Source organism: Vanessa tameamea, chromosome 15, assembly GCF_037043105.1.
Source record: "Vanessa tameamea isolate UH-Manoa-2023 chromosome 15, ilVanTame1 primary haplotype, whole genome shotgun sequence".
NCBI classification, from domain to species: Eukaryota; Metazoa; Arthropoda; class Insecta; order Lepidoptera; family Nymphalidae; genus Vanessa; species Vanessa tameamea.
Window position 1 is genome coordinate 722,352 of NC_087323.1, and position 16,579 is coordinate 738,930.

At 32.8% G+C, this 16,579-nt stretch overlaps 1 protein-coding gene across 1 annotated transcript; it reads right to left on the reverse strand.

The window, feature by feature from the left end:
* Positions 1–13,073: 13,073 nt before the first annotated feature.
* Positions 13,074–16,142, reverse strand: LOC113396513 (MD-2-related lipid-recognition protein-like). Its single transcript, XM_026634483.2, has 4 exons — positions 15,998–16,142; positions 14,873–14,989; positions 14,115–14,287; positions 13,074–13,181 (listed from the first exon to the last, which is right to left on the reverse strand). Exons 1-4 carry the CDS (start codon positions 16,137–16,139, stop codon positions 13,092–13,094), a joined length of 522 nt encoding a protein of 173 aa, XP_026490268.2. The 5' UTR covers positions 16,140–16,142; the 3' UTR covers positions 13,074–13,091.
* Between the last annotated feature and the right edge of the window lie 437 nt (positions 16,143–16,579).

A 16,579-nucleotide genomic window follows, 5' to 3' on the forward strand; every position in this document is an offset into this window, starting at 1 on the left:
AAGCATATGTCGCTGTCATCCTTTTTAAAGGTCAGGTCCGAATGTTATTAAAATGCGAAAAAAAATTATATTCAATATAAAGTCTGTTGTCAAGGTTATTGACATTTAATAACCTCAGGATACAACAATCGACTATAGTGAAGCTAGGCAAGTAGATCAACGGGATTCTTATCGCCTCAAATAAATGTCTAACCTTGACTCTTGCAGAGAAGAATTTCATTTCTATGTTGAATCGTAATTCCAAATAATCGGAAAAAAAAAATTGTTACCAGTGCATTTATGTGCATTGTTGCCAGTGGAGGTAATAATATTGTTATATGGTTAAATTTTTATTTATAAAGTTTAATGCACCATTACGCCAAGGTCCAGTCCAGGTCTTTCTGTTGCAAGGCGAAACTATTCAAAATTAAGCACATAGAAATATTGAATAAAGGATTTTGGATTATAACACTCGAGTATTATACTTTATTATTGATTGTTAAATAAAAAGCTACCATCGTTTCGGTAAAGAAAACACCCTGACTTGAGAAGAACTGGCGAAAGAAAGGCAGCAGGTGATTTTTTTATCTGTAATTGTTTACAGATGTTCCATATAACAAAGAAATAGCCAGAGGCGATTGTTTCATTCCCAAGATATGCTGTCATCCATGAACTCGCTAATTGTATAATAAAAGGTAAGTATGCGCACAAGCAAATTTTACATTTTTTTTAATTGGGCAACAGAGGTATTTTGAACGCATTCTTGGATTTTTTTGATTTAAAGTTAAAGCCAAAGTCACAAATCTCTATTCAATATAGAAGCGTTATCCTTGCTTATTAACTGTAAAAATCTACCATCGGTTCGGAAGGAAACACTTCGTATTTTAGAAGATCCACGAAATTAAACTCAGTGTTTACTCAGTCATTACTTTTATAATTACATAAACGAGCTTCACACGAGAACAATGAGGGTCTATATACATTAACTTAAAGAACATATGTAAAAAGAAAAACACTTATATTTTTCCGGCCAGTAAACGGCCATTCTTGGCGTTTCTACGATAGTATGCATGTGTTATACGTACAAATATTTCTCTTGAATGACTATGTTCATTGATCAAAACCGCATTAAAATCCGTTGCGTATTTTAAAAGATCTAAGAGTACAGACGGCGGAAAGCGACTCTGTTTTATAGTGTGTAGAGATTTGCTTCATCACAAATATGGCAAATAATTCGATTAACAAATTGATATCCGTCTATTTGTTTTGTTTGTTTCCTGTTCTATATCAAATGATCAAATAAAATCCATATTTGGTTCGTTATGTAGTAGTGCATTGCTGTTGCGATATTGTGGCATTGATTTATTGTTAGCAATATCTTATCTATCTATATTTGATGACCCCCTTGGCGATCTCCCCTCTCTCAAAAATGTATTGAATGATTGTTGGGTCTCGAGTAGAAATCAACTAGTTGAAATTTACAAATTAGTATTTTTTTTAAAGAATCTTTACTGAGTTGCATACTGGACTTCTAGATGCAATTCACATTCGAACTGATGGCAACTCTTAAAGATACTAAAGTACTTGTTTATTTAAATAAAATATTTTAGTTTGACTTGATTTCATATTTGGAAATGCCAATATCAAGAATTTGAATTGAATCCTGTCGGATTGCCTATTACAGGCAGTTGTTCTATGCGGCCTTTGTAGCCATTTCTAGATCTGCCTACTGATTCTGACTCATCCAAATTCATATAAAATCATGATTAAGATCAAGTTTTAATAGACATACTAAACTAGTAGAAGTCGATTACAAATGATCCTAAATAATCACAAATGCGTAGATAAAAATAAGTGTCACAAGTGAAAAAAAGACTTCTTGAAGTTTTAATTTGCCAAAATAAGTATTTCTTTAGGCAGATTCATTACGTCAGTGGCGCCTAAGTATTAATTTTAAATAAGATAAGTTGTTCTAAATTATAATACATTGATTTTTCAAACGTTCTTTTATCCCGAGTGACCATTTTTTTTTTTTTTTTCTCGCTGGAAAAACGCGTTACGCGCTTCCCCCACGTGATGGAATGGGGGGGGGGGCGTGTGGGACTCCCCGGAGCCCTGGACGCCGAATGCGCCCAGATACGCCGGGTTTACCCATTAAAAACCAGCGGTACCCTCTCCGTCTTTCGGCGGGCGCCACGGGATCGCTTGCGCATGCTACCGTGACGATCCCGAGTGACCCACGCTGAGTCTAACTGGAATAATTTTTAGTTATAGAACAACTCACAAACTGTAACTAAATTTAGTAACTGGAAACTGATTTAAGAACTGTATATTTCGTAATAACAATATATATAACACACCAATGTAGTTTGTTACTCAAATTCAATAGTTATATAAACAAAACTGCAATTCTCCTTCTTCAATTCCCCACAGTTTTTTTTAAATATAACAAGTTTGATGAAACATTTTCTTTTAGTTCTTAAGGTCGTAAACTTACATTTTACATTTTTCGTTATTATAAAAATATACTGTATTTTAAAAATATAATAAAATAATTGATTATTGAAAATAAATGTTTAAATATTTACAATACTTTCGAACGTATCGGATTATAGTACACTGTAACATCACTAATTTGCAGTAGCTTGCTATATGCTAATGGTTATGAGACGAATAAAAAAAAAGTTGTTTCAATTAATAAAACATTTATTTATAAGACAAGTATTCATAAAATTGCTATTACCAAAATCGTGACTGCGACATTTCTGCTTATTGACTGCATAGCGAAGAAAATAAATAATATTACACTAGACCTTTAGTCCTGAGATTCGAGTTGCCAGGGGGCCTCTACTCAATCCGGCCGCGCTAATATGTATGTATATGTAAATATTAATCTACATACAAATGACGAAAGTAGGTCTTAGGATGTTATGCACTTTTCCTTTCGTATATCTGGAGTGGAAGCGAATGTCGTTCTGCATCGGAAGTTCTGAGATCAACGTAACAAGTATATACGTAATATTATAGTCGTAATTCGATCCGGTGAGAGCTGCTATTTGGGGGGACAGGCGGTGTGACGACTGACGGCCGCGAAAGTGATATGAGCATTGGGGCTCCATAGAAAATGTCAACAGGTACGTCGTAACTATCAGGTGTTTCATTGATTTTGGGTATATTCGTTGGTTATTCACTCATTCTTCGTCCATGTGCCGCAATGGTCCACTGGTTAATACACGAAAATCTTAATAAATGATTGCGGGTTTAAACTTTGGCAACTTGAAAACATCTTGAAGTGTCTAAATTCAATAAAATTCTGCGACATGTTTGTCTTCCAACCCGGACTGGAACAGGGTATTGGAATAAGCTCCAAAACCTCCTCGAAAAGGTGAAGTGACTATAGCGCAAGACTGACACATTTACAGACTCAGGTGTTGCTCTCAACACGGCAATACTAAGAATTGCTGTGTGATAATAGAATATGTTATTAATGATGACTTCCCAAGCGGCCTTGCATCAAGTCCTTCCACCAAGTAACACGTCTGCTGTTAAATACAGACATGATCCTTATGTAGAATTTTCGTACTGTGAATTGGTCTTTAACCTGTGTCAGTCATATATAGAAATATATATATTACTCGAAATCTGGTTGCAGTGAATTATTTAGAAGAGCCAGTATAAAAGTTATGCCGGTTGGCTGTTGTTAATTAAATTTTTTTCGGGTAAAAAATAATCTATGTTCTAATCCAGACGACAATCTATATACAATTGTTCTGATGTGATTAGACAGCAAACATCTCAATCAAATTTTCGGATTTTTAATATTAGTATAATTGATGTATATATTTAAAGTGAGTATCTGTTGATTACTCTTTGACAATAATTACTGAAGTGAGGAAGACATTGCTTCGAATTAATTGTAAAGAAAGTATATAAGAAAACAACAGTGTTTGTGACAGTCCGCCGAGATCGGTCAATGAACTCGGAATTATAGTTTTAAAATAAGTTTAAATAAATTAAAGAATTATTTTGTATGACATTTAAAGATTTCTATTCGATTATATTTGCTTATTTTAATAAAAAGGTAATGAATTATGATATACTGAAAATTTGAAAAAGGAATAATAATCATTTAAAAATAGAGGATTCATTTATCTACATGTAACTTAGGGATGGACTGAGTAAACAAAGCTGTCTTTTTCTTTCAAATATAAAATCAATAAAGACAGAAAGAGATAAAGTAGTCTATCTAAACAGTCGCTATGGAACAAGACACTCAAATCTATTTGAAAGCTTTAAAATATTTATTTTTTCCAAAAAAGACCAATGTTGACATTTCATGTTAAAGAAATTTTATAACTCAAAGAACCTTACAGTTCATTTGTACAATGAACAGTATATATAACTTATATACAAAGTTGGTTCTAATTGTGGAATAGTGGCAGTACATGTCCACAATGCCACAATAAATATAAGTTTGAATTTGCACACATTGCAACACTGAATTTAAAATAAATTTTACTAATTTTATTTATATAAATTTTCCCTTACAAAAAATTAAGTTGACATAATTATGTTAGTCGAATTTCTGTTGCGCTCACTATGAGAGCAAGGCTTTAGTTACATACGTTTTGAGTAATATGTAAACGATTAATTGTCGCCGCAACTTCTCTCGCGTTATAGGGGTTGGTCGTCAGATGTTAAGCATAAAAAAGCCTATGCCTTGGAGTTCAAGCTTGCTTCATAACAAATATTATTAAATTTGTTTCAGTGGTTTGACCGTGAAAGAGCAACAAACGGACAGACCGATAAAGTTACTTTCGTTTCACATCTATAATCAAAATATACTTTATTCAAGGTTTTTACAAGCACTTTTGAATCGTCATTTAACAAACTATATTAAGTGAAGCTACCACCGATTCGGAATGTAGATTCTACCGATAAGAACCGGCAAGAAACTCAGTAGTTACTCTTTTTCAACATCTAAAAATACAGTCATGTTAGTTAAATACAATTATATATGTATGTAATATCCTGCCTGGAAGTCAACAAGCATTAACTCCACGCTTTTTTATCACCTGTACAATCTTGTATCGAATAATAATATGCCTTCTCTACCAATGTATTTTTTACAAATTATTTGACGTATATACTATTGCGTTTAAGTATTTTTAAATAAAAAAAAATATTAATAGCAATTTTTAGTGATATTACCATAATTAGTATTTCGCGTATTGAATTAGTTGTTCTTGCGATGTCCGGTAATAAGTGAAATTGATTTGCAATATTTCATTACGTTCAATACATAATTATGAATGATGAATGAACGACGAATGATAACTATCATGGATGTGATTACGTCCACGTTAAGTTATATAAATAAAGCGTATGAGAAACTATAGCAAATTTAACTGGTGAAATATACATACTTATTTATTTTAATAACAGATAAATATATATTTTATTAATTGGTGGTAGGTCTTTGTGCAAGCCCGCCTGAGTAAGTACCACCCAATCATCTCTCTCAAACAGCTGTACTTAGTATTGTTGTGTTCCAGTTTGAAGGGTGAGTGAGCCAGTGTAACTACAAGCACAAGGGACATAACATCTTAGTTCCCGAGGTTGGTGGCGCATTGGTGATGTAAGGAATAGTTAATATTTCTTACAGCGCCATTGTCTATGGGCGGTAGTGACCACTTACCATCAGGTGACCAAAAAAAAAAAAAGAAAAAAATCTACAATTGTAAAGTATCATAAGTAACTAATTCGTTAAAAACCTACTTAAACGAAGCCGAAGACAATTTAGTAAAAAAAAAATAATGAATACATCCATATAAAACACACACACACACCCAAAATGAACACTCACACGAACGCACCCATATCTCTTTTTCTAAAACATCATTATATTCTTTAGTTAAATATAAATAATTTACTTATCTTTAACTTAAATGTCATTTATGGTAATTTTTAGTTTAAGCGAGTCATTATCGAAACAAGTGTTTTCAACCTAAAATATATTTTATGTATTTGTAATAAGAAATAAAATATTATTGGGTATTATATATTACATTAAGCATCAATAGATCTAAGTGAATGTGAAAGCATTGGTTCCTAGGTGCACCTAGGGCAGCCGGGTTCGTTCACCTCGCATTCCGGAGTCCGGCTCGCCTGTAATCCCGGTTTCACAGCTTACCTAAGACTTTGTGTACATGAGAGGTTGAATTGAAAATTAATAATATTTACTATTGCATATTTGATTGTGAGTTTATATGTCTGTTTGTCTTGCTTTGGATCATCAATTTCTTAAACTAAAATAACATAACGGGAATCGGAGATATTGTTCACTAAAAGATAAGTCTATCTTTATATCCTTATTTATAAATGTTCTAACATATTATTTAACGAGTGAAAAACAGTAGGTTCTTGTTAGTATAATCTTCTGAACCGGTGGAAGCTTTAATTTCATAAAAGTCCAGGAAAAGTCAAAGAAATAAGGAATCAAAAGAGGTTATAAGTATAATGATATGTTTTCATTAAATATTAAAAAGGAGTAGCGTTTTTTTTTTTTAATAAATTTGAAAATAATGATTACGTACATTTACTTAAATTTATTTTTAATTAGTATTGTATTCAAAAATTACTTTTATTGTCAAATGCGTCTTATTATAAACAAGATTATTATGACAATCAATAAGCAAGTATGCTGCTTCTATACTGAATGTTTTTTTTAATCTGTGGTTTTTATCAAATCTCCCACCACTCCTTGTGAACTTACACTAACACGATCAAAAGTCAAAATATTCAATATACGAGTAGTAGCATAATAATCGCTTGATTGTCTAAAATAAACTATCGGTTTCGGAAATAAATTGCAGATGTAAGAAGAACCGGCGACAGAAACCCAGCAACTTATTTTTGTTATTTATTTCTTATTTCTGCTAGAGTCCAGAGTGACGCACTGCGAATGGTGACTATAGACAAACAAATGTGCCAACTATATTAGCTAGGTGTGACTGATAATTACGCTTGAGTTCACGAAAAGTCATTATACTTGTGTGCGTGCATTTATAGACTCTAAGAGTCACAATTGTTCTCAGATTTGACAGTCTATATCTTTATAGCAAATCGGTGGACGAGCAGTTGGGCAACCTGATGGTAAGAGTTCAAGTGCTCATAGATGCTCTAAGGAATTTAAACCATTTCTTACACGACCAGTGAGTCATGGGAACTGAGACATTATGTCCCTGTGTGAGCCCGTAGTTACAGTCTATCTAGAAATGAAAATAATCAAAGAATTTTGCACTTGAAACTTTAATTTTCTTACTTCTTTACTTGAAACTGCCATTACACCTGATTATACAATAATCCAGTTGACGTTAGAATATAAATACTAAAAGCTATGCCATGACAGCAATTCACAGGGCCGGATTTAGGGGAGGGCAATCGGGGCAACTGCCCTGCGGCCTCCACATGAGAGGGGCCCCACAACAGATATTCCGACGAATGAACAAATATCTAGATAAAGTCAAATGATTATAATGTTACTAATTACTCTTTTAAAAAGTTACCGATCCAAGTAAATAAATTACACCTTACTGATATAAATTAAAGTATTCTAATTAATTCATAATATAATTATTAGGGTCTCCACGCCTCTGTTGATCTAGGGCCTGCACTGCTTTGTGGCCCCAGGGCCTCCAGACCTTTAAATCCGACTCTGGCATTTCAAAATGGCGGCTTTCATCATGCTCTCTCACTCGTACTTTAAATACGGGAATAACGTGTGAGTAAGATGGCTTGATATATCCAAGATGATTTAGACTGCTAAGTCCAGGATTAGTTTAAGTCAATAGTTTGAGAGACATCAATAATAAAATTTTTGAATTCATTTATTTCATTTACAAGCAAAACCGTCGACTGTCGTCCTCACGTCCATGTTTATACGAAAACCCTCTCCGAAACGCGTTATATCTTCCGGTATATTATATATATTTATTAAGTAGAGGCTTAAAAAAATGGGCTATTGATACTTTTAGATTATACGGGTTATAGATATTTTTAGATTTTGAGCTGTAGTGTGCGCATGTCTCTTATAAGTATAGAAAGTTCGAGAATTATTTTATTGTTTTTACAAAGAGGGAGCGGTCGCGGGTTCAATGCCGCGCTTATCAAGTAGAACAGCCGCGATAAGACTTGTTTGAGAGAGTAATGACTGATACTTTCGATAGAATAAATCTTATGAAAGCTTCGTGATAATTAAAATTAAAAAATATACAGAAAACTTGATTGGTATGATTAACATTTTTTACAATGTCTATGGGCAATGAATTGGCTTAAAACAAACATTTTTTCACATACAAATAAATATACGGTACGGTGAAACTTGCTTGCCTGCGTTGCCTTTGCTTGGGTTTGACCCCGAAGATGCACGCGTTCTAACCACTGGGCCATCTCGGTTTTTTATATAATTTTTGTTAAAAATTTTCTATAATTGTTTGATTCTGTTCTTTGTTACTGTGTCCAATAAAATAAAACTTCTCTATGCAATTGTTACTAAATATTATTGGATACCTACACATTTCATTCAAATTATGGATAATATTTATACCGAATACTTAGATTAGTAGCTATAATTACTACTGCTTGTTAGTCGATTTCCTAAATTGGAAATTAAAACGTAAACGTTGCTGAAGGTAGTTTTACATCCATACCAATATTATGAAGAGGTAGAATTTGTTCCTTTGTATGTAGGGGGTAATATTCCGAAGTAATGATCCAATTTTTTTTCACTGTATAAAGATATATTATTCCTGATTATAGGGTATAAATTATATTTATATAATATTTTCTATGTTGATAGATTGCACTCGTGCGAAACCAGGGTCGCTAACTTAATATAGTCTTGTGAAACCAAGGTAATTCAAAAGTTTAAGAATATTTTTGAATAAATTATTTTATGACTTTGACTTTATGTTTTATCTATAAAATTATTAAACAGAAAATAAATACAAAAATAAAAACAAATACGTATTCAACGTAATCGACTTTATATTTTTAATTGTAATCTATAAATCGATCAAGTGTGTTTATTCAATCATCCTAATAAAAAAAATCTTACAAATCGAACGTTCGAAATTCGAAATGTTATGTCATTAAATTTATAGGACATATATAGTATGCATTATTTATAATAAGGTAAGCGTTACTAATGCGTTCAATGTAAACGTTAAATAACAGTTCAACTTCGAAATTCAACTTACATGTAACCATAGACGTAAAAGTCACTCAACATCTGGATAGTAGGTACATTCCTCCGGACAAAATAACTTGTTACTTGTAACGTTACCTTGGGTGAAATAGTTCCGTAATGGGACTGATCACATGTTTGTACGTAACAGCCTCCCGTAACATTAAATACAATGTTATGTCTGATACTGTAAGTAATAGCCAGGCGATGCAATTTAGCATCAAAATATTCTTTAGTCAAAATGACTAATGACCACATGGAGGTACCATGTGGTCATTAGTCATTTTGACGGTAGACGGTCACGTAAACTTTATGACGAATATTTGCCATTTGTGTATGAAATGATCAAGCGGATATTGGTTAACAAATTTCAGTGAAATTGTCTCGTACTAGCCTCACTGTAGGAAAAGACAATATATTGACGGATTCAAAGTATTCATGGAGAATATTTGAAGAATAAAATTGAACTATTTAAATAATAAAGTGTACGCGCGTGAGAAGTACTACTTCCTATGCAAATAATTAATTACAATAAAGTCACATTACTCTATTTATAAATAATCAAATTATAACTTTTACATTTTACATTACATTAGCAGCCTGTAAATTTCCCACTGCTGGACTAAGGCCTCTACCTTTGAGGAGAAGGTTTGGAGCATATTCCACCACGCTGCTCAAATGCGGGTTGGTCGAACACACATGTGGCAGAATTTCGTTGAAATTAGACACATGCAGGTTTCCTCACGATGTTTTCCTTCACCGTCGAGCACGAGATGAATTATAAACACAAATTAAGCACAAGAAAATTCAGTGGTGCTTGCCCGAGTTTGAACCCGAAATCATCGGTTAAGATGTACGCGTTCTAACCACTGGGCCATTATAACTATTGTTGTTATAAGTGTAATTTCTTATTTTTTACCATTACTTTATCAAGCAATTTAAATTTGTAATAAAATAAACATGGTAAAATAACGTGTGAAGTTGTCTATTTTAAATGATAAGACAATTAAACGGCGCTTCCGTGAGCAACTTCATCACGTACTTTTCATGTTACCGTGAAGGTGCATCATAAAAATTCACCATCGGTTTTTCGTAGCGTGCCAAAATAAATAAAACTTCAATAAAATTATCTATAACATGCCAACGAAGCTCAAGCAAGTGTCAGTAGCGTGCGTTCAAGCTCCTGACTAGTTCCTAGGTAACAGGCAAAAGATCTAACCGCCATTACTATATTATAATCTTCCTACAAGTACCCTGCTATAAAAAGGATATTATTACCTAATCGAATACACATTCGTATATAATTTATTGAGTTATGCATTTATTGTTATTTAATGTCAAGTGATGTTGCAATTATTTAGTAATTTACGTTATGTATAAATTATACTGCGCTTATGTATTATAGTATACTATCCGCGTTGTTTTGCACGCGTTTATTTAAATATATAGAATCAAAGAGGCACAAGAAATATGTATAAATTTGGTCGGAATCATTAAAAGATCATACCTATGTTGGATGGAAACAACAGTGGCGAATAATAGGTTAAACTATAAAGCAATAACTAAGCTTCAAATGAGCCTATAAGTACAACAAAGAAATTAAAATCGGTTAAAACGTCTAGAAGGAGAAGAATTACGAACACACACACGGAATATTAAATCTTGTTAAGACCATGGTTTTTTTACATGTTACTAGTTTTCGCTCGCTTGTTAGGCGCGGCCGTAAGTTTTAGGTATAAAGCAGCTTGTCCTTTAATTTTTTCCTGTGGTTTAACCAAAGCGTAACAGACAGACTGAGTTACTTTCGTCTTTGTAATATTAGTATAGATAATTAAATTGATCCACAAGCATTTGTTAGAACTAGTCTTTATATGATCTAATGATCTATCAAGAAATATCTAAAGGCTTATTCCAATCACAAGGGTAACAAATAAAACAAAGAAAAATCTTTGACATATTATCGGCATGATATAATTAGTCGAAAACTTGGCCCATACCAATGGTGTTAATTATATGAATTCGTAAAAAAAATATATAATATCGACACGGCACAAACAACAGTTTGAACTTTGTTAATAATGGATATGAGTTGATGAGTGAAACAGTGTTTTATTATAAATAAAGATATAAATATGGTAGCTTCGCTTAATATAGTTTGTTAAAAGACGATTCAAAAATGAATAAAGTATATTTTGATTTGGATTTTAACAAAGAACTGTTTTTAATGTTCAATACATCAGTTATTAGCAAATCGCAAGTAATATGTAAATCTAAGGTTGGTTTCTGCTTCTTTTTGTATTGGAATAGGCTATACCCGAATATTATTCGCGAAGTACAATTAATTCGATATCAGACTTAGTGACATTATTATCAATGACTGACTAAAAAATCTGTATCTAAATAAAACATTTTTATTCAACGCGTTTTGTATTTGATACAGCAGTTACGGTAAGCAAAGACCGGCTTTTCAAGAAACCCTGTTAGCCCGTTAGCATAACTTGAAAGAAGATACGCTCTAAACTCATTACTGCAAATAAAAAATAAAACGTACTACGTACAGAATTACAGTTCATTGAACTTATGATAGACATTATTAGTTTTAGGGTTTCGTAGATCTGATGAAAAATCAATACCCTTGAATCAATCTAAGTCATTCATGAACCGATTTTTTACATACTTTTACATTACAGGTGCCAACACTGCACTATTGTACTGATCACACTACTCTCTGAACTAATTGAACTTCCATGCTCTTGAACAACTCATTTTATTGACATGAATACAATATGAATTCATTTGTAACATGTAAATCATTTGAACAAAACGTCAGCGCGATTTAAAAGACCAGTAATGCCATCTATACAATTTTATGAAAATTACACTAAATATTTTAGACAAGTGGAATTGGGTTAGACAAAATATTGTGTACGTATGTTCTGTACATATTACTAGATAATTTACGCGCTTAACTCTAATGATTTTATTTTGATTTAATATATCTTTTACTATACTCAGGGCTCATGAGGCTATTCATGTACCTAAATAAAATTTAGCATAAAAGTTTCTTATTTAAAAATTGTATGAAAAATACCTAAGTACTGTTAAAACGTTTAATAATACTCGCTCATGTTCACGATTTGATTTGATGTCTGAAAAGCGAACTGATATAATTACTGATGTTGCGATAACTTTGTTACTTTAGATACATTCTCTAGATCTGTCTTTGAGATTGTTAACGAAGATTAGTTTCCCGGTAAGGGTCAATGCACATCTGGCGAAATTTCAACGCAATTTGCAGCGTCCGTAAGTATGCTCAAGAAAGCGCTTAAATGTGAATATAAATATTTATCAGTAGTGAAGTCTCGTTTGCGCGAGCGAACGTTCGCGTATTCACGTTCGTTTGCTTTATTATTTGTGCTTCTGTCCGCTTTAGTACCTTTGAGGACCAGTCGTTCAGCTTCGATTTCAATGTAATTTAAATCCATGGAATATCGAATTAGTAAAGCAAACTATATTTTACTGTGATTTCCCAAATGTGTAGTGCACATTGAGTTTAGTATTTTTCAATCAATCTGTGTTATTAGAGATACGTTGTACCACTAATAAAATACATGTATATTCTGAGTTTGTATCTGCTCTCCTCGGAATTTATGGAAAGCCTAGGCCTGGAACAGAATTATTTCCGGTCCTATGCATTGCCACCTAAGATCCGATTAAGGGAAAACTGTGGGGTATTTAACCAAAAATATCAGTATCTGTAGCCTTACAAGTTAACTGCTGAGGCAGTAATTGATCCTTGATTGTCTCAACTATCAAGAGGGTTAAGGAAAAAAGTAAAAACAAACTATGAAATACTATGAAAGATTTATTTCAACATTTGCACATTAAAGGGGAAACAACAAACATCAGAGTCGTCTTTCGCGTTCCACAATCTCATCTCAATTGGGAATTTGCCCTGAAAAAGATGTTAAACTCTTTTGATAAAAATCTTATTATTGCCCAACACACGTACCATTTTAATTCTGGCACCCGTTCATTATATTAAATCATTCAATCAATTCCTTACATAAATTAAAAGTGATAAAACTATAAAGAGCTGAAATGTCCGCGGGAGATAATAAGAAGATCTTATTCGACGGTCACGTGCTTTATTTCACTTTAAGAAAATTTCATCGTGAGGAAGCTCGTACCGTTATTATTTTACAGCATTAACCCGTGGAACAGTATTTTAAAAGTTCTAAACTTTATTCTACCGCCAAACAACAGTACTCAGTTTTGATGTCCCGTTTGAAGGGTGATTGAGCCAGTGTAGCAGGCACAAGGGACATAATATCTTATAACCCAAGGTTGATGGCATATTGGCGATGTAAGGAATGGTTAATATTTCTTACATCGTTACATTTACATTGTCTATGGTCGGTGGTGATCACTTACTATCAGGGGGCCCGTATGCTCGTCCACCAACCTGTACCATAAAAAAAAACTTAATAAACTGAACAGGTGAATAGATCAACTAATGTGAAAAACTGCTATTTTATTGCAATGGTTCAAACTCCAGCAAATACCACTGAATTTTCATGTGCTTAATTTGTGTTTAAAATCTGAGGAAACCTGAATATATCTCATTTTAATGAAATTTTGCTACATGTGAATACACCAAATTGCATTGGGGTAGCGTGGTGGAATAAGCTCTAAACCTTCTCCTCCAAAGGGGGATGAGGCCTTGGCCCAGCAGTGGGACGTTTGCAGTCTGTTAATTTACATTGTATTTTATTGTAATACTAGTGATTAATATAATATATAGAAATACTAGTGAAAAATAGATTAGTTCCAACTATTGTGACAAAGTTATTTTTTGGACTCTTGGAATAATCTTGCAGCTACTTACATGAGCCTTCCTCGTATACTCGAAGTCGATATCAAATACTTGTCTCACATTATCTTCAAGAGGACAAGAGTGGTATTCGCAAGCATCGACTGGGGGCGTCACTATACCATTGAATGTTCCTGAGTTACTCTCGTCACTGAAGATCGAGAACTTTAGTTTCTCCGCTTCAAAATCTAATTGTAAATATGTCAATTACGTTACTGAAATTGTTTTTATTTTGACGGGTATAATGTTGTGGTCATTTTCAATGTTAGTGTTAACGAAGTCAAATTATTTATTCAATACATTATTGGTTTTGTAAAATTCAAAACAGAATCGGAAAACAACACAAACCATAACAACTTCTCACACAAACATTCCCTTTTTATTGCATACAATAAAACATTTTTAACTTTTTCTGGATCTTATTGTAAAGGCGTATACATAATATAAACTAAACATTATTACTTACAAATTTTTTAACAATTAAAATTGATGTAATATTTTTGCTATACCACAATAATTTCTGGAAAATCTTTATATGAAATCTTTATCAGAGAATAAGTATTACTTGTGCAAAGGTCTTCGTTAGGAATGTTTAAATCCAATATTTTTTCGTAAAATTACGTTACTTTGTTAGGTTGATAAACGAGTTCCTTATTTACTTTTTATGGTAATTTATAAGAGACCTAACGAAGACCTAATGATTAAGGTCAATTATTATTAAAAGCAATTCCTCAAACTGTAGAAATATATTGTAAATTATATTATAGGCTTACGTGGTGTAAAATCAAATGCCAGTGAGTACGGCATATCTCGTCTTATCAGACAGAACCCTGGGCCATCTGGACAGGGATCCAATTTCATACTGTGAATGCTGCATTTATTGAGATCCACTAAAAACATACATATATAAAAAAAACAATGTCATCAATTTCAAATTGATAAATGATATAAACATACGAAAACGCCAATTAATGTTCAAATTACTAAAATTGCATCGGCATTTTAAGCGAAAAGTCATGGAGCAAAGAATGTCTATATATTATAGAATATATCAAAAATTAAACGATACGATTCTGGCTGTGATATGTCCCGTACATATCTCACTCTGCTATAACTCGAACTTAATACACCAGACGATACCAGAAATACCACAGAAGAGTTCAAAAGTCGACCTACTGCTCCATCAACATATCATCTCGCTGGTATCATGATGTTATTTCATATAAGCTTTGAATTGACTATGTGATTCCGACAAAGTAGATAGTCCATCTCAACAAACAGGTGTAGGACTATTTGTCAAGGGCATCCACCAATCAACACATTATTCTGAACCGAAGATTGTTGATTTGACCCGGTTAAGCCACTGAATAATGTGTTTAAATATTTTTTATATTACTTTGAAGCAGCGTGGAATAAGCTCCAAATATTCTCCTCAAAAGGAAAATAGGCCCAGAAGTAAGTCATTTACAATCTGTTACTTTATCTACAAACCACCTGGTATGCCAATAGTAGAGAACTAATAAAACTTGGGGATATCAGGGAACAATTTATAGAGTATCTACTAGCGCAAGAGACATGACATCTTAGTTCCCAAGGTTGGTGGCACTATTACAATGTAAGGGAGGGTTAATAATTCTTTCAGTGCCCATGTATATGGGTAGTGATTATCGTCTTACCATCACGTCTCATTAGCAAGTCTGCATTGCTGTTTTAAATTTAAAAAAACAGTCCCAAATTCGGTGTTAAGGCTAAAATTCTGGCAAAATACTTTAAATTCGGGATCGAACGATGATGACACATATTTGCAAAGATTGAAATCGATACGAGACTCAGGAGTAGATCCTTAGATTTTGACTCTGTGAAATACATAAGGTAATATATAACCATTGAATACGTACCGTTTTTACAAAACTTTCTGTTAACATATTCACAATTAACGTTAATATAAAAAGCAAATAATATGAAAAATCGCACGTCCATTGTCTTTAGGATACAATTTATAAATGGAACAGTTGACCGACCGTCGTAAATAAGTCTCATTAATAATATTATTTTACAGATAAGAGTTCATGTTGTTGTCCGTTGAAATATAACTCCACCAGATGGCTCTTCGGATTCCGATTACTTGTGTCGAAATATATTCTGCCATGTGTCTATTTACCAACCAGAATTAGAGCAGCTTACTGGAACGAGCTCGGACCTTCTTAAAAAGACTAATAGATATATAATATAATATTAATTTCACTGCCAAAGTTCTGATAGCTTCGTCGACGTACAAATCGGTAATTTTTCGATAATCTTATTTATATATTAATAGCGTATGCCGATTATTGTCCAAGTGATTATAGGACGATGGCTGCAGATAAAAAATCGGTTATAGTCTCATTTTGAAGACATTTGCAGAAAATTAAAGAGGATTCTTGATTGCAATTTACTAAATTCTTACGATTTAATAAAGAATTAATTTTAGAGAGCGGAAA